This window comes from Bos indicus, chromosome 1, assembly GCF_029378745.1.
Source record: "Bos indicus isolate NIAB-ARS_2022 breed Sahiwal x Tharparkar chromosome 1, NIAB-ARS_B.indTharparkar_mat_pri_1.0, whole genome shotgun sequence".
Lineage (NCBI taxonomy): Eukaryota > Metazoa > Chordata > Mammalia > Artiodactyla > Bovidae > Bos > Bos indicus.
In genome coordinates, this window is record NC_091760.1 from 138327879 (window position 1) to 138346831 (window position 18953).

Consider the following 18953-nt stretch of genomic DNA (forward strand, 5'->3'; position numbering starts at 1 on the left):
CTTTGACTGTGTGGATCACAATACACTGTGGAAAATTCTGAAAGAGATGGGAATACTGGACCACCTGACCTGTCTCTTGAGAAACTTGTATGCAGGTCAGGAAGCAACAGTTAGAACTGGACATGGAACAACAGACTGGTTCCAAATAGGGAAAGGAGTATGTCAAGGCTGTATATTGTCACCTTGCTTATCTCACTTATATGCAGAGTACATCATGAGAAACGCTAGGCTGGATGAAGCACAAGCTGGAATCAAGATTGCCAGGAGAAATATCAATAACCTCAGATATGCAGATGACACCAGCCTTATGGCAGAAAGTGAAGAGGAACTAAAGAGCCTCTTGATGAAGGTGAAAGAGGAGAGTGAAAAAGTTGGCTTAAAGCTAAACATTCAGAAAACTAAGATCATGGCATCTGGTCCCATCACTTCATGGCAAATTGATGGGGAAACAGTGGCTGACTTTTTTTTTCTGGGTTCCAAAATCACTGCAGATGGTGAGTGCAGTCCTGAAATTAAAATACACTTACTCCTTGGAAGGAAAGTTATGACCAACCTAGACAGCATATTAAAAAGCAGAGACATTACTTTGTCAACAAAGGTCCATCTAGTCAAGGCTATCGTTTTTCCAGTGGTCATGTATGGATGTGAGAGTTGGAATATAAAGAAAGCTCAGCGCCGAAGAATAGATGCTTTTGAACTGTGGTGTTGGAGAAGACTCTTGAGAGTCCCTTGGACTGCAAGGAGATCCAACCAGTCCATCCTAAAGGAGATCAGTCCTGGGTATTCATTGGAGAAGTTTAAGCTGAAACTCCAATCCTTTGGCCATCTGATGTGAAGAGCTGACTTATTTGAAAAGACCCTGATCCTGGGAAGCATTGAGGGCAGGAGGAGAAGGAGATGACAGAGGATGAGATGGTTGGATGGCATCACCGACTCAGTGAACATGGGTTTGGGTGAACTCCAGAAGTTGGTGATGGACAGGGAGGCCTGGCGTGCTGCGGTTCATGGGCTTGCAAGAGTCGGACACGACTGAGCTACTGAACTGAATTGAACCCTCTATTAGTGTTGGGGGGATAGAGATGTATAGCAATTAAACAATTTACCCAAAATTTAGCTTATGTAAGTCAGAACTAGACTCCAGGGCTCATTATCTCCCCTCTATTTTGCTTCAGCTCCTGAAATGCTAATTTCACTTATTTATTCATGCAACCAGAATTTGCATCGAACACTTAATATATTCTTGTCTCTGTACTGGGATTTGGGATGTCCCTAGTGTCTATAAAATATTAATTCAGGCATTTTCTTTCCTTCAGGAGTGAAAATAGTCCAACATATATTCCACCAAAATTTTGTAGAGTTCTCTGTTTTTATCACAAGCATTTATGAGGCCCTTTCTCTTTTATTTTGTCCATTTCTGCCTTCGCACAATGCTGATCCAAGACTGGGGCATAGGGTCTGGACCTTGCTTATCATCCACCATGCTAGAAACAGCTGGCCTGTGCTGTCAGTCTCCTGTTGGAGACAGCAATATTGAATGAGATGACCGAGAGTTAACCATGTGTTATAGCCTTTATGAAGCCCAGGGACATTGGCTGGGCCTCTTTCTGGTGACCTGAGTCATAGTCATCAGCCTGGGGAAGGATTTGATGACCACTTTCAATCTAAACCTGCACAGAGTAGATGTATTCTTGTGCTGTGCTAAGTCTCTTCAGTCATGTCCGACTCCTGTGACCCCATAGATTGTAGCCTGCCAGGCTTCTCTGTCCATGGATTCTTCAGGCAAGAATACTGGAGTGGGTTGCTGTGCCCTCCTCCAGGGGATATCTAGGACCCAAGGATTGAACCTGTGTCTCTTGCGTATCCTTCATTGGCAGGCAAGTTCTTTAGCACTGGCGCCACCTGGGAAGCCATATATATTCTTACTTGCCTTGAACTTTGTGCACTCAATTTATTATATTCAGGACCCATTAGGACATGACCAAGAACCAGCTGACACTGGTTGGGAATGAGTATGTTTCTTCATTCTAATATTCTTCTTCGGATGAAGTTCTACCTTAGAAATGACTACTCACAAAAGTTACCATGGTTTTATTTGTTGATTGGGCCTCCAAGAGTGAAAATTGTTTTGCCAAGTTTTAGCTGCCATTTCTGAAGATTACTCTTAAGCATATGCTATAAGAACTACTCACATGGTTCCTATTTCACAGTATTAATTACATTTGCAGTAATTTGGACAGAACCCTATGGTTCCTGAAACTCCTGGGTTCCTCACTGGGTCTTGCTTCAACTATTCCATTGATGGTGGAAGTTCAGGTCACATTCCATGAGAAGAAGACTAAACTTCCAGTTATATGGTCACTTGTATGGCCCCTTCAAGACTTCAAAATTTTGTGCTGCTATGGAGAATTTTCAAGAATATCAGCTTGTCTTACTTCCTACTCCTTAATATGCTGTCCTCTCCAGGACCTTTACCAGAGTTGCTCTGCAAATCCAAGGTGCCCTAGAAATGAGAGCAAGGAAATGTTGCCTCCATTCTCTAGTTATCCCTTCTCTTGTTCTACTCAGGAGGAGAAGGGAACAGACACACCAAAAAAATGGGGAACATTCTCCTTCTGAGAAGGTTCCTATGCTTAATCTGCTTTCACTCAAATAACCTTTTGTTCTTCCCAGTGGGAGATCAAACTGAAACCCAGAGACATTAAAAAAATCTGAGCAGACCCCTGACTGGTATTATTAGCTTCAGCAGTTCTGCCTTTTCCCCCATCATCCCAACTAAAGGATTAGACTGGTCTCATCACACATTAGACTAGGTCGTGTAACATTTGCAAAAGTTATCGTCATCCAGTATCTTTTGACAACATACTCAGGAACCCTTAAAGTAAGCTGCCTCCTAAGAGGCAGTTCTTTTTTTTTAAACTCTGATTTCTACATTTCTTTCTAAGCCACATTTATGTTAAATTCCTATGTTATTGGATAACCAGAAAATTAACAGAATATGTATGATCTGAATAACTGGGTTTGATTTATAGAATCAGAGTCATATTGTTAGCTTGCGCCTTTCTTTTTTTTTAAACTTTAAACTTTTTATTTTGTATTGGTGTATAGCCTATTAACAACTTTGTAATCATTCCAGGCAAACAGTGACGGGACTCAGTCATACATATACATGTATTCATTCTTCCCCAAACCCCCTTCCCATCCAGGCTGGCACATAACATTGAGCAAGTTCCATGTGTTATACAGTAGATCCTTGTTGATTATCCATTTAAAAATATTAATAACATTGTGTCCATGACCTTCCCAAAGTCCCTAACTATCCCTTCCCCCCACCCAATAACCATAATTTTTTCTGTGAGTCTCTTTCTGTTTTGTAAGTAAGCTCATTTGTATTGTTTCTTCTTAGATTCCACTTATAAGGGATATCATACGATATTTCTTCCTCTCTGTTTGACTTACTTCACTTAGTATGACACTCTCTAGGTCCATTCATGTTGCCACAAATGTTATTTCATTCATTTTAATGGCTGAGTAATATTCCATTGTGTAGATCTACCATATCATTTTTTAATTAATTAATTTTAGTTGAAGGATAGTTAAAATATTGTGATGGTTTTTGCCATACATCAACATGAATTGGCCACAGGTATACATGTGTCTCCCACCTCCCTCCCCACCCTATCCCTCTGGGTTGCCCCAAAACAACGGCTTTAGGTGCCCTGCTTCATGCATTGAACTTGCACTGGTCATCTGTTTTACATATGGTAATGTACGTGCTTCAATGCTATTCTCTCAAATCACCTCACTCTCTTCTTCTCACATTGAGTCTAAAAGTCTGTTATTTACATCTGTGTCTCCTTTGCTGCCCTGCATGTAGGATCATTGGTTTTGTCTTTCTAAACTCCATCAGTGCAGTTCAGTTCAGTTGCTCAGTTGTGTCCAACTCTTTGCGACCCCATGAATCGCAGCACACCAGGCCTCCCTGTCCATCACCAACTCCTGGAGTTCACTCAGACTCACGTCCATCGAGTCAGTGATGCCATCCAGCCATCTCATCCTCTGTCGTCCCCTTCTCCTCCTGCCCCCAATCCCTCCCAGCATCAGAGTCTTTTCCAATGAGTCAACTCTTCGCATGAGGTGGCCAAAGTACTGGAGTTTCAGCTTTAGCATCATTCCTTCCAAAGAAATCCCAGGGCTGATCTCCTTCAGAATGGACTGGTTGGATCTCCTTGCAGTCCAAGGGACTCTCAAGAGTCTTCTCCAACACCACAGTTCAAAAGCATCAATTCTTCAGCACTCAGCCTTCTTCACACTCCAACTCTCACATCCATACGTGACCACTGGAAAAACCATAGCCTTCCCTAGACGGACTTTTGTTGGCAAAGTAATGTCTCTGCTTTTCAATATGCTATCTAGGTTAGTCATAACTTTTCTTCCAAGGAATAAGTGTCTTAATTTCATGGCTGCAGTTGCCATCTGCAGTGATTTTGGAGCCCAATAAAATAAAGTCTGACACTGTTTCCAATGTTTCCCCATCTATTTCCCATGAAATGATGGGGCCAGATGCCATGATCTTCATTTTCTGAATGTTGAGCCTTAAGCTAATTTTTTTACTCTCTACTTTCACTTTCATCAAAGGCTTTTTAGTTCTTCACCTTCTGCCATAAGGGTGTTGTCATGTGCATATCTGAGGTTATTGATATTTCTCCCGGCAATCTTGATTCCAGCTTGTGCTTCTTCCAGCCCAGCGTTTCTCATGATGTACTCTGCATAGAAGTTAAATAAGCAGGGTGACAATATACAGCCTTGACGTACTCTTTTTCCTATTTGGAACCAGTCTGTTGTTCCATGTCCAGTTCTAACTGTTGCTTCCTGACCTGCATACCGATTTCTCAAGAGGCAGGTTAGGTGGTCTGATATTCCCATCTCTTTCCATATATATTCATTAACATGCAGCATTTGTCTCTCTCTTTCTGACTTACTTCATTCTGTAAATAGGCTCCAGCAAAATACTAAAGAGAATTTAAATGTCTTACCCAACTAATCCGCTGTAGGAGTCAGGTTTTCTATCATCCATATTAGTGTTTTTAATTCTCTGAAAGTTCAGCATATTAAAGATTCTTAGTCTTGAGAATAAGGAATCAGACTCTCATTCATTTATTCATTCAATACGGTTTTGTTATAGATCCTTTCTGTGCTAGGTGATAAAACAGCTCCAAAGAATCATGAAACAGTTCTTCACAGTCTCATGAAACAGTCTTACAATCTTGTTGTAAGTTCCAGTATGCACACCAGTGCCTCTGTTTCTTTTTCTCTTTTTTTTTTTTTCATTTAAATTATTGAAGAGAAGAAATATCTGACTTGCTACCCTTGATATCAGACTGAAAACAAAATATAGATTTGATGTATAGTCTTATTTAAATCCCACAACATGTTCTTGTATTTACATAATATGCAGTATGGCTGATGAACGTAACTTGGTCTTCATGCCTAACCTTTAAGGAGGGTGTGGTTGCAACATGATTTTGCAACTCTGGTCATTTTTGCATTCTAATGAAAGTGCATTTCTAATGAAAGTGCTTCAGTGGTGCTTCAATGTTCACCCTCCATCATTTGCTTTCAGAAAGGTATTTAATTGTCATGCACTCAGTGAAAATGAAAGTCTTGACCCTCTCTTCAGAGCAGGTGATACACTTCAGTTCCAACATATCAACAGGTGATACACTTCAGCTCACCATGGTGGTGTCTGTAGTGATGTGACGAGACAATTTCTGAACTACGGCAGCATCACACTTATGTCTTGCTGTCAGTGTCATAGCAGAAAGCTCACAAGTGCTGTTGTTACAGTCAAATGCTGACTTGCCAGTTATGAACTGTGGGATCTCAAGCAAGTTGCTAACATTTCCAAATGTCCATTCAGTGAATATAACCCAGCATCCTGCAGGGTTGTGATAAGGACAGAATGATACACAAGGCATCTAGCAATGCCTGGCACATAGAAAGCTTTCAATAAATGATAGATTTCTCCCCACTTCTCTTGCATTAAAAAAAAAAAAAAAAAGCTTGAGATGATATGTGAGTTGCCATTTATTTCTGCCTCATTCCTGAGAAGTGGGGAAATTATTTTAGAGACCTCATACTGGACACAAATAATAAGTTGAAGCATATGAAACAGGAATACTTCCCCAATGATCATAAGTGGATGGGTTTTTCTGGGGCTGCAGGAGTGAGGCGATGACCTTGATAGGTGTTACCTTTGTGTGAACAACGTACTTCCTGACTCCATACAACTATGTCTAGACAGGCATTCGGTTCCCTGTGCAGGTGAAAAAGCCAGTTCACTCCCCAAGGAAGACAAGAACATTAACTTGGATGGATGAATAACAAACTCAGCCAAACTCTCCACATGTTAAATTAGTGCATCTTGAATTACATGGGGATTTGGGAGTAGGGTGGATATTTAAGGAGAAAAGAATAGATCAGTTATTTTCTAACCTTTGTTAGTTCATTCCTTTGGAATATCACCCACTTGTGCTAAGGCTGGAATTACAATCACTGGTCTATGCTGGTCTAAGTATTAGGGCAGTTGGTGTATTTAGCATATAAAAATCCCCTCTTTGGGATTTCAGGACAAAGAACCAAATTCCACATCTTCCTACAAAGGCATAACCAAATACATTTTGTTGTAGCCTGATTAGAGGTTAAAATTTTAAGTAGTTTACTTGCAACCTGAAAAAAAGTTCTATTTCACATAATCAGCTGGTTCGTCAGCTCCATTGGCTTTTACTTTATTTTGAAAATACAATTTCACTGAATTTATAGAATTTGGGAATTAAATGGCTTCTTCTTCCTCAGTTATCAGGAGTATATATAAAATAACAATTTTCCCAGATAGTTGGAATATTTACCAAGTCCTTCTTACTCCTGGAAATATTATTTAACATTACACTTCTCTCAGTAATGAGGGAATAAACAATCCCTTGAAGAACTACTCAGGGTTGATTTGTCCAGTTTTCCTATTTTCTAAAGGAGTTTATCAGCTATAAATGGAAAGCATAAGAATCCCTGGAGAGACGTAGGACCGGGAAGCAGAATCCTGAGATGATTTGGACAGCTTCAGAATACAAAGAAAAAGTTGATTTGCTTCCTGGACATAAGTCTGAGTAAGCAACCTTGCACTAAGTATGGGGATTTGTATTCCAATACCCAGTCACATTCCCCTTTCCAAATATACCCTGGTTTCCTTTTGTGAGGTAAAATCTCCCCAAATTTGTGATGCTTTGGTGGGAGAAAAATTCCATATGTCCACACTTACAGTAGAAACGAAAGGGCTTGTGACCTCTCTGTCCTCACCTGGTATAGCTATGGGGCAGCTTAGCAGATGATTTCTCTTCAGACTTCCCATTTTGGGTGAGTGATAAAGGGTGGAAGGAGTACTTGGGAGTCATTCTTCTGTGGCTGCACTAACACCATGGATAGTACATGTCCAGGCTTCTTGCAATAAGCAGACAGCTGGCTTCCTGATTGCCAGTCCTCAGGGACTGCATAGTTCTGCCAGTTCCACTGACTCCCTAAACTCTTCAGTTCAGTTCAGTTCAGTCGCTCAGTCGTGTCCGACTCCTTGCGACCCCATAAATCGCGCCCTAAACTCTTATCATTCTCCAAAGTATTCTTTTGCATAACTTGGCCAAAGCTAGTTTTTATAGCATGCAACCATAACTGATCTAGACCTATGTTCTAAGCTTGTTTCAAAGTATCTTCAGTTCAGTTCAGTTCAGTTCAGTCGCTCTGTCATGTCCGACTCTTTGCACTCCACCTATTAAGGTGGATTATCAGTGGAGAATTCTCAAGTCAAAAGGGGCTCCAGTGGTGCTGTAATCCAATCACCTTCTTCTGCAGTTCTTGGGGGAAGTGGAGGGATGAGGCATTATACTTTACAATGTAATCATTGTAACATAAAGGGAACATTGTGACATAAACATTAAGTGAGTTGGCAAGATACATGTGCCACCATTCTCAATAAACAGGAAGAAAGGGAACCTTTGTTGTTCAGCTGTTGATGGGTTGAGCTGAGGTTGGCCAGGCACATCAGTGGTGTAGCAAGAAGTGCCATTAAAAACCTATCCAATATCATGTCCTTTCACTCTGAACCACTCATCAGAACTACTTCTACTTACTGTCTGCACTTGTTTCTTCACTTTTAAGATGGAGATGAATTTTATATCATGGAGTTATTGAGAAGTTTTAACTGAGTATGAGTTTCAAAGGCCTGGAGCCCAGGATCTAACAAAGTACTAAAATCTATTTTTAAGAACAGATAACCAAAATTGATAAGATGTTAATCATAATGGCATCTTTCTGGACACCAGAATCTCTATTTGTAAAAGAAGTTTTTAAGGACTGTGTAAGCAAAGGAAAGGAAATAAACATGACTTGCAGAGTATGTGTTGGATGAAGAGACAGCACCCAGATCCCCTGTTAAGGGGTTTGTCACCTAGCTGCCAAGAATGCTGTCTTCCCCTTCAGGGACTTAGTTGGCTGCAGAGAACCCCCTCACCCAAGGTCATGTTCTTCCCTGAGCTTCCCATCTCTATTGACTGACTGATGGGTGTGGGATAAATATCTGGCTGTTTCAGCCCACTGTCAGACAGCTGTGTCAGGCCATGTAAGCTCTGGAGTTCTCATGAGGTCAGCCAAGTCCACTGTTGGGGCTCATTGCAGCATCTCCTTCTGTCCTCTCTGCTCCTTTTTCTTTCCTTCTACAGATGTTTTGGCCCCAAGGGCATTCCCTAACACGTCTACTGAAAAGTAAACTCAGAACCTGCTTCATAAGGAACTTAATCTACAAACACCCTTTGTTGGGCATTTTACACAGAATTCTTGCAAGAAACCTTCTGAAACATCTCTTATTTCCCCACTGTAACAGATGAAGGAATTGAAGCTCAGTGAAGTCAGCAGCTTGTCTCAGGAAACACATTATGTGACAAAGCTGGCATCCAAATCTAGTTCAGTTTGGTTATAAGGACTGTGTTTCAAGAAATTATTAATATATCTTTTCTTGGCCTGAAAAAACAGTTTTCTCTCCCAGAGTGAGCAGCTGGGCTCAGTGCTTGGTCAGAATCATTCTGTCCACATAACTGTCTAGGTTGTTTCAGATGAGATTCCCTTTCCTTTTGCCTTTATTCCTTTTCATCCTTCCTTTGTTCCCTGAGTTAATGTCTATTGTTTAGCTTAAAAATAGCAAGTGTCAGTTTCTACACATTTTCAAAAATGTCAACGTAATCATTTAAAAATAGGCACTGAAATTTTGTTTTCTCTCTGTTGGCAACCACAGTTGCTATGGAGTTCAAGTAATAGATTGTGATGTTTAACACTGAATTAATTACTACTCCTCACTCGCAGGGAACATCTAATTATATGTATTCATGCCAAGCAGGATTTGATTTTCTTACGGAAATTGTGGTGTGATGTGTGTGTGTGTGTCCTTTTACTCTATAAGATACATGGGGGAAGGGTCTTGGTTTGTGATCTTCTAGAAAAAGACTTCTCTTTCCTCCTTAATTACAGTTTTTCCTGACTAGATCTGACCTGTATTGAGATCATACTTCTCTCTTACACACCTGAGTGAATTTTTGTTTTTGCAAATGGCAGCCTCTTTCTTTTATTTTAAACATCTTGGTGAGGAAAGCATGAAGATTTCCTCTCATTTCATCCCCTAGCCTTCTCCTCTTGGACACATGTTTCATGAGCTGGAGACAGCTATATTATCTCTTAGAATCAGATATACCTGAGTCTGATTTCTGGTTTTGTAACTTAATTGACTTGGAGCCAAATCAGGTCAGGACTGAATTTCAACTCCTTAATTGATGAAATGTGAATGATTTTATCTACCACTTGAAGCTGTTGCAAAGATTAAATTACATTTTAAGCAAACTTAGCACCATGCTTCTCAAACTTTAATGTGAAAGATGGAGCTCTAGTTAAATTGCAGATTCTGATTCAGCTGGTTAGGTTTGGGGTCCAAAGTCCATTTCTAACTGGCTCCCATTTGATGCTGATACTGCTGGTCTTTGGCTCACACTGTGAGTAGTAAGAATGTCCATGATGCTGGCCACATAGTATGAGGTAAGTGCACTTGTAGCTATTAGTACAAACTCTTAATTTGTTACCCTGTACCTTTTGGACAGAAGAGCACAAAATTCACACCCACCAGCCAAATGGAGAAACAGAGGCATGGGCAAGCAGACTGTCACCAAGAGGATGCCCCTGGGTGTCTCTGCCATGTGTTGCCTTCCCTTGTAAAGATCCTGTTTTTCCCTTATGTGGGCTGTTGCAACTCCTACTGCTACTAATGGGAGTTACCCAGACATGTGGAGGAAAGAACATAAATTCTGTGGCGTTTCTCTCTGCTCAGCTAATAAAGCAATTTTGTATTTTGCTGAAGAGAAACCACTTTCTTGACAGTAAGCTGTTGAGAAATTTTTGCTTTCAATTGGCCCATCAGGTGACTAGTTTTTTTTAAATTGAACTCATGGTGTTCACTTGAAACATGATTGTGACTCAAAGGCTTGGGAGACCTAAGTGGTTGAGATTGTGCAACACAGCACTGAGTTTTTTAAGATTAGAAGGCAACCTCTTGCTGAAAAGATCTAGGGATTCTTACAAAACAGGAGTTGGCAACCTTTCAGATGTGGGTAGGTGGTATTTCTTTTATTTATACACTTCATTTAGGGGAGATGGTAAATTGCTTCTTCTTTGAAAGGGTAAGGAAAGGACTTTTCCACCTTCCTTTGTCAATGGTTCAAGGAAATACTTCTCTATTTAATGTCTGCCATGGGCATCGTCATAGTTTCCCACCTCCTGGGCTTCCTGGCTTTTTCCTAGAACTTCTGTGTCTTTCTGGCCTGCCCTTTTGAAGCTTGTATCCCTTGCTGCTCTATCCTTTTGATCCAGGATGGAGCAGCAAAGGTCAGAAAGGAATATATCTGATCCATCCGTGGACCAGGACCAACACATACCTGCCACCTTCCCCCTAGCTGATGGCTCTGCTGACCCCTGCTGGCCTAACCACACGACCATACCACATGTAAAATAACAGTAATAACCAGAGTCCTCCAGTGGCCATCTGCAGCCAGGGTGGTTTGATTCCACCATGAGCTCTCTGGTCTGCAGTCCTCCTATTCACTCCTCACTTCTCATGTTCCAGCCATGGTCTCCTTGGTGTTCCCTAACTGTGTGAGGTATGTTCCAGCATCAGTGCTGGATTGTTGCCATAGCTGCCCCCTTTGCCTGGAACTCTTTCGCCTGAGTTAACTCTCTCCCCTCCTTCAAGGCATACCTTCTCATTGAAGGCTTGCCTGATTTACTCCTTTAAATTACAAACTGCAAATTAAGGCCATCCCCACTCCACCATTCCTGATCCTGTTATCCTCTTTCCTTTTTCTTTTTTCCATAGGGCTTATAACCTTCTGTTCCTATGCAGTAAACTGCAATTCTAGTAGAAAACACTCCTCATTCTATCTCCCTCTCTCAATGTTATTGATTTGGTTTGAAAATTCATCCCCTCCACTATAGATGGCAAATCTAAGTCTTCAGAAACAGCAGAAATAATTTCTCCTCAAGAAAAGTTCAGGCTTTTGTGTGTCTTGATTTTGGTGGTAGCTACACAGGTGTACAGGAGAAGGCAATGGCAACCCACTCCAGTACTCTTGCCTGGAAAATCCCATGGACAGAGGAGCCTGGTAGGCTGCAGTCCAGGGGGTCACTAAGAGTTGGACACGACTGAACCACTTCACTTTCACTTTTCACTTTCATGCATTGGAGAAGGAAATGGCAACCCACTCCAGTGTTCTTGCCTGGAGAATCCCAGGGCCAGGGGAGCCTGGTGGGCTGCCATCTATGGGGTCACACAGAGTCGGACACAACTGAAGAGACTTAGCAGCAGCAGCAGCAGCACACAGGTGTACACATTTGTCAAAACTCATCCAGATACTTTAGTGAAGTTGATTTTTTAAAAAGAAGATGTAACTGTTCCTTTCAGCACGTGGGTTGGGTGTGAGGTGGGCTGATATTATACGGTAGAGGTAGTAGTTGGCATTTAGGAAGGTAAGTTTCTTCCTCAGAAATAGTGTGGACAAAGAAGTCAGTACAAATGTATATCATGTGAATCACTCCCTCTGGCTTGAAATGATAAGAGCAAATATTTGGTGTTTATAGATCTGGATTGTCCCTGCTGACTCTTCTTTTATTTGCAGAGTGACTCTCAGAAACCCAAAGATTAGAAATTTTCATGTCAGTTTAGTTTTATTATTTTCTAAAGTGAATTGATCCCTGTTGCGTTCCTATAAAGATGGTATGGATTAGAACTCTTCGCTCTGAAAACATATAGTTTTCTCTTGGATAAACAAAAACAGAAACAAACAAAACCTCTTATCTTTTTTGGTTGAAAAACAAGCTGGGAAAAGGTAAATGATTGAACTTTTCTTGTTTTAATACAGGAAACAACCAACAGGAGAACAGCTAGCAAACTCCCAGATGTACACACTCAGGTATCTAAAGATGACCACTCTCCCTCCTCAGCCCAATTTCAGTTTTCAGCTTTTCAAAATGAGTCAGACAAATCTTTGATGTGAGGATGCAAGGAAGTAAAAGAAAGATAAATCTAAAATCTACCGTCTCTGAAACAGCTGCCATGACAACATGGAAGGTTTGGAAAAAACTGTCAGTACCTGAGTATTGATATTAGTCCTGGACATATTAAAACCTTTGGTTCTAGACTAGAAAAAGAATTAAAATGCTTACAGAAGTATCTTAGTCAGTCACTGTTAGTCGCTCAGTTGTGTTAGACTCTTTGCGACTACATGGACTATAGCCCACCAGGGGTCCATGCAATTCTCCAGGCAAGAATACTGAAATGGGTTGCCATTTCCTTCTCCAGAGGGTCTTCCCAACCCAGGTATCAAACTCAGGCATCCTGCATTGCAGGCAGGTTCTTTACCCTCTGAGCCACAGAGGTAAGCTCATAGAAATGTCTTCAGTTCAGTTCAATTCAGTCGCTCAGTTGTGTTTGACTCTTTCCGACCCCATGAACTGCAGCATGCCAGGCCTCCCTGTCCATCACCAACTCCCGGAGTCCATCCAAACCCATGTCCACTGAGTCGGTGATGCCATCCAACCATCTCATCCTCTGTCATCCCCTTCTCCTCCGGCTCTCAATCTTTCCCAGCATCAGGGTCTTTTCAAATAAGTCAGTTTTTCGCATCAGGTGCCCAAAGTATTGGAGTTTCAGCTTCAACATCAGTCCTTCCAATGAACACTCAGGACTGATCTCCTTTAGGATGGACTGGTTGGATCTCCTTGCAGTCCAAGGGACTCTCAAGAGTCTTCTCCAACACCATAGTTCAAAAGCATCAATTCTTCAGTGCTCAGCTTTCTTTATAGTCCAACTCTCACATCCATACATGTCCAATGGAAAAACCATAGCCTTGCCTAGACAGACCTTTGTTTACAAATGTCTCTGCTTTTTAATATGCTGTCTAGGCTGGTCATAACTTTCCTTCCAAGGAGCAAGCATCTTTTAGTTTCATGGCTGCAGTCACCATCTGCAGTGATTTTGGAGCCCAGAAAAATAAAGTCAGCTACTGTTTCCACTGTTTTCCCATCTATTTGCCATGAATTTATGGGACCGGATGCCATGATCTTCGTTTTCTGAATGTTGAGCTTTAAGCCAACTTTTTCACTCTCCTCTTTCACTATCATTAAGAGGCTCTTTAGTCCTTCTTCAGTTTCTGCAATAAGGGTGGTGTCATCTGCAAGTCTGAGGTTATTGATATTTCTCCTGGCAATCTTGATTCCAGCTTGTGCTTCTTCCAGCCCAGTGTTTCTCATGATGTACTCTGCATATAAGTTAGATAAGCAGGGTGACAATATACAGCCTTGACGTACTCCTTTCCTGATTTGGAACCAGTCTGTTTTTCCATGTCCAGTTCTAACTGTTGTTTTCTGACCTGCATATAGATTTCTCAAGAGACAGGTCAGGTGTTCTGGTATTCCCATCTCTTGAAGAATTTTCCACAGTTTATTGTGATCCACACAGTCAAAGCCTTTGGCATAGTCAATAAAGCAGAAATGGATGTTTTTCTGGAACTCTCTTGCTTTTTCGATCATCCAGTGGATGTTGGCAATTTGATCTCTGGTTCCTCTGCCTTTTCTAAAACCAGCTTGAACATCAGGAAGTTCACGGTTCACATATTGCTGAAGCCTGGCTTGGAGAATTTTGAGCATTACTTTACTAGCATGTGAGATGAGTGCAATTATGCGGTAGTTTGAGCATTCTTTGGCATTGCCTTTCTTTTGGATTGGAAAGAAAACTGACCTTTTCCAGTCCTGTGGCCACTGCTGAGTTTTCCAAATTTGCTGGCATATTACATGCAACACTTTCACAGCATCATCTCTCAGGATTTGAAATAGACATCTTAAGTAACTCTAATTAATGTAGATACTAGGACTTTTCCCCAAACATTCTGCAAGTATTAAATATATCAGTGGCCCCCAGCCTTTTTGGCAGCAGGGACCATTTTTGCGGAAGACAATTTTTCCTTGACAGGGGTTGGGGAATGGTTTCAGACTGATTCAAGCATGTTACACTGTGTACTTTATGTCTATTATCAGCTCCACCTCAGATCATCTGGCATTAGATCCCAGAGTTTGAGGTGAATGTGCATGCTAAGTCACTTCAGTTGTGTCCGACTCTTTGCGACCCTATGGACTGTAGTGCTCCAGGTTCCTCTGTTCATGGGGATTCTCCAGGCAAGAATACTGTAGTAGGTTGCCATGCGCTCCTCCAGGGGATCTTCCCAACCCAGGGATTGAACCTGTGTCTCTTATGTCTCTTGCATTGGCAGGCAGGTTCTTTACCACTAGCACTGCCTGGGACCCCTGGTATATAGGCAGGTTCTGGAATCTTCCCATAGTGGAATAGAGGGAGGGTTCTTTATAAAGTGCACCAAAATTGAAGTAACAGTATCTTAATGTTCAGTGTTCTTATGAAATTCTAAATAAATAACAGCTATAATAGCACTTTGAAAAAAAGTTAAGAGCTATGCAGATAATAATAAAGAGTAAGCAAGTGATCAGAATCTGGGGAGCCCATATGTAGTGTAATCACTTACCCTTAATCTCATTAAAAATCAATCTTATCCATTCATCTGTTGATGGACAACTAGGTTACTTCCATGCACTAGCTATTTGTAAACAGTGCTGCAGTGAACATTGGGGTACATGTGTCTCTTTCAATTCTGGCTTCCTCAGTGTGTATGCCCAGCAGTGGATGTATGGCAAAACCCACCACAATATTGTAAAGTAATTATCCTTCAATTAGAATACATTAATTGATTTTTTAAAAAGAAAAATAATCAATTTTAGTAAATCTCTGTATAAGTTTTCTTTAGAAGCCTCAGTTGCTCTAAACTCTCAGAAGTGTTATCAAGAGGATGGTAGAAGCTTCCTTCCCACCCCCTCAAGTTGAAATCTGACTAGCAGTCAGGAACTTCTTACGTGAATTTAGGGCCCTCCATTTTCATCCTGGATGGTTCCAACCCTCTTCAGTTCTTATCCACTGGATTTTTTTTTTTTTTTCCTGTCTTCACAAGGAAAAAGTATTCAAAGTGCTTCTCTCTCTTTCACTTTATTTATATCATTAGCATTGTCCAATTTCATGATCCCAGAGCCTATTTCCTTATATATCTCTCTAGGATGCCTAGTGATACTTTCTGATTTTCATGCTCAATAATTCTCCCTCTGGTCCTTTACATCTGGTGGATATTTTTAGATTGCTACCCATCCACCTCCACCACCCACTGTTGCTCCCCACTGAGTAAGCTCAGCCAAACTATACATATTTAATTCTTCTAATCTTCCTTTATCCACCAGACCCACCAGTCTCTTAAAATTGTTTCAAACTTTTTGAGACCTCCTCCTGATTGTTGCTGCCCTGTGACCCTGCAGACTGTCTCAGAGATGGTGTATGAAGGCACATCTCAGTGAATCCTGACTCTGTTAAAAATAAACAGTGGAGACACTGCTTTGGGGAAGCAAGTGCTCTCCTTACTTGCTGCAAGTGATAAATCCTTCTCTAAATAATAATAGTAAACAGTGGAGAAAGGAAGACTTTTATGGCAGTCATTAACAATATTTATCCAGTTCTTTGCCTTCTGAACACGCAGTAGGATTTTACTTCCTGGGCCCTGGTTATTGGTAGAAACTTGTGACCAATTTTGGGAACTGAATTATGAGTAATGAAACACTTCTAGACCAGCAAGACCCTTGAGTACTGTCTTTGTCTCAGGAAAAGTGCCAATGTTCAAGATAGTGATTGCTCAATGCAAACCATTGCATGTAGAATGGATAAATAACAGGTCCTACTGTATATCACAGGGAAGTGTATTCAATAACCTGTGATAAACCATGATGGTAAAGGATATGAAAGAGAATATATTTATGTGCATAAATGAATAATTTTGCTGTAAAGCAGAAATTAATACAACATTGTAAATCAACTGCTGCTGCTGCTGCTAGGTCGCTACAGTCGTGTCCGACTCTGTGCAACGGCATAGACAGCAGCCCACTAGGCTCCCCCGTCCCTGGGATTCTCCAGGCAAGAACACTGGAGTGGGTTGCCATTTCCTTCTCCAATGCATGAAAGTGAAAACTGAAAGTGAATTCACTCAGTTGTGTCCAATTCTTAGCGACCCCATGGACTGTAGCCTACCAGGCTCCTCCGTCCATGGGACTTTGCAGGCAAGAGTACTGGAGTGGAGTGCCATTGCCTTCTCCAGTAAATCAACTATACTTTAATAAAGAAGATAGTGGCTGCTTTGATAGCCTGATTTCTTGAGTTACTGAAGTGAGTTGAGACACCCAACCCCACCCTGCCAAGCTATGCTATCCATTCAACAAGAACAAAGAGTATACTTTTATTGCTTTAAGCCTCTGAGGTGGGAGGGCTATTTGTCACTGTAGAATAACCTAATCTCTGCTGACTAATACAACTCTAACAGATGCCCTGAGTTGCTCTATATATAGAGAGGTCTGTGTCATGCCCAGAAACCTGTTATAGTGCAGCTTTGTTTGTGGATATATCAAATCTCTATTGGATACAGTTAATATCTAGTTGAAGCCTTCACTTAGACCCTTGCCATTTATCAGTCATAGAGAAATCAGGTCCGAAGAGATGACACAAATGGAACATCTTGTCAAAGACTCAAGATACAAAAAACTTAGTAATCCTCCATATTTTATTGCAAAGCCATCTTGGGTGTAATTAAACACATCACGTCTCAGATCCAGATACTGTGACAGCAGCAGGAATAAGTAAGTTTTCTGGAACTTTTCTTCCCAAAACCTGCAGCTTCATAGCATGGGAATCACTCCCACTTCAGTTGGCAGCTGTTTGATATTTCTGTTTAACAATGGAACTTCTTGATTTAAGAATGGAAACCATAAACTTCTTATTTCCCTGGGGAAAAAATAGGTTAATGTGTTTCTTTCAGACTTAGATTAAATGGAATATTTTAGATAACTGACTAAACACTTTTAAAGGATTCTGATTAATTTGCTATCATTTTGGTTAACCAAAATTTAAATCTGTACATACTTGTGTGTATGCATAGATGCCTATATTATGCACACATATGTATAAATTAATATGAATTGATTTTTAATATTCTCATTGCATCTGCTGTGCTGTTACAACAGTTATTCTCATTTCAGTTTTCTTTTTCATCTTTGTCAACACAGAAACATTTTACATGCTTGAATTATGTTACACGTGGATTATTTGTTATTTTTATTTTACCTGTCTTTTTATGAATTCTTTTCTCTGTTTCTACAGATTTTCTCCCATTTTTATTGGAATAACTACTGTTAGACTGAAATTCCATTGGGTTAAGTAATGTGAAATTATTCTTCAATGGTTGAACATGTTGATTGTTTCCATGTTTGAATTTCAGAGTAAATCTGCTTTCAATATCCTTATGTGCTATTCTTAGTTGCTTAGTCATGTCTGACTCTTTGCAAACCCATGGACTGTAGCCCCCTCCAGGTTCCTCTGTCCATTGGGATTCTCCAGGCAAGAATACTGGAGTGGGTAGTCATTCCCTTCTCCAGGAAGTCTTCTCAACCCAGAGATCAAACCCAGGTCTCCCGCATTGCAGGTGAATTCTTTACCATCTGAGCCACCAGGGAAGCCCCAATATCTTCATACATTTTATTTAAAATCTTTTTTCTTGGCATATATTCCCAGATATTGTCTTACTGAATAAGATATTTATTTTTCTTTGTTTTTCCTCTGACAAGTTCCTATGTATATTTTGAGATCAACTCAAATTGCTCCCTGTTTGTGAAGGGGTCCAGTATTCTTGACTCCCCCAGCAGTACTGTGCCTGTTCTGAAGTACTATCTATTTTGTAGATCTTGAAATGTTTAGTCTACCAGTCTGCTTTCTTGGCCTCTAGCTTCTCGGCTGCAACTTACTGTCCTGTAGACAATAGTGCTGTCAGCAGTGCTTGGGATACAGTTAGTGCTCAGTGTACATTAGTGGAATGGAACAAACCAAAGGTTGAGCACTCTCCTGGGTACCTAACATTTCCATGTGAGTTCAATATTTATTGCCAAGGCTGTTGATCTAAGGCAGAGAAACTCAGATTCTTTCAGTTTTATTTGAGTAATGGTGAAGTGGGTTTTGGGCTAACTGATAAAATAGCAGCCTCCAATACCTTTGTTTTTGTGCCTAAACCCTGATTGCTACCTTGACTTGACCGGCAACTTACTTTTTTGAGCATTATTTTGCTAGTGTGTGAGATGAGTACAATTATGCGGTTGTTTGAACATTCTTTGGGATTGCCTTACTTTGGAAGTGGAATGAAAACTGACCTGTTCCAGTCCTGTGGCCTCTGCTC

General features: G+C 40.8%; 1 protein-coding gene across 4 annotated transcripts in view; it reads left to right on the top strand.

The window, feature by feature from the left end:
• CPNE4 (copine 4) overlaps nt 1-18953 on the top strand; it is a 686364-nt gene that overhangs the window by 285862 nt on the left and 381549 nt on the right. For 3 of the 4 annotated variants that reach the window (XM_070794756.1, XM_070794775.1, XM_070794762.1), the window contains exon 3: nt 12495-12545. The exons of the other annotated variant lie outside the window; for it this stretch is intronic. In XM_070794756.1, coding sequence (XP_070650857.1) covers nt 12495-12545 — 51 coding nt within the window. The remainder of the gene's footprint in view (nt 1-12494; nt 12546-18953) is intronic. 4 annotated transcript variants of the gene reach the window in all.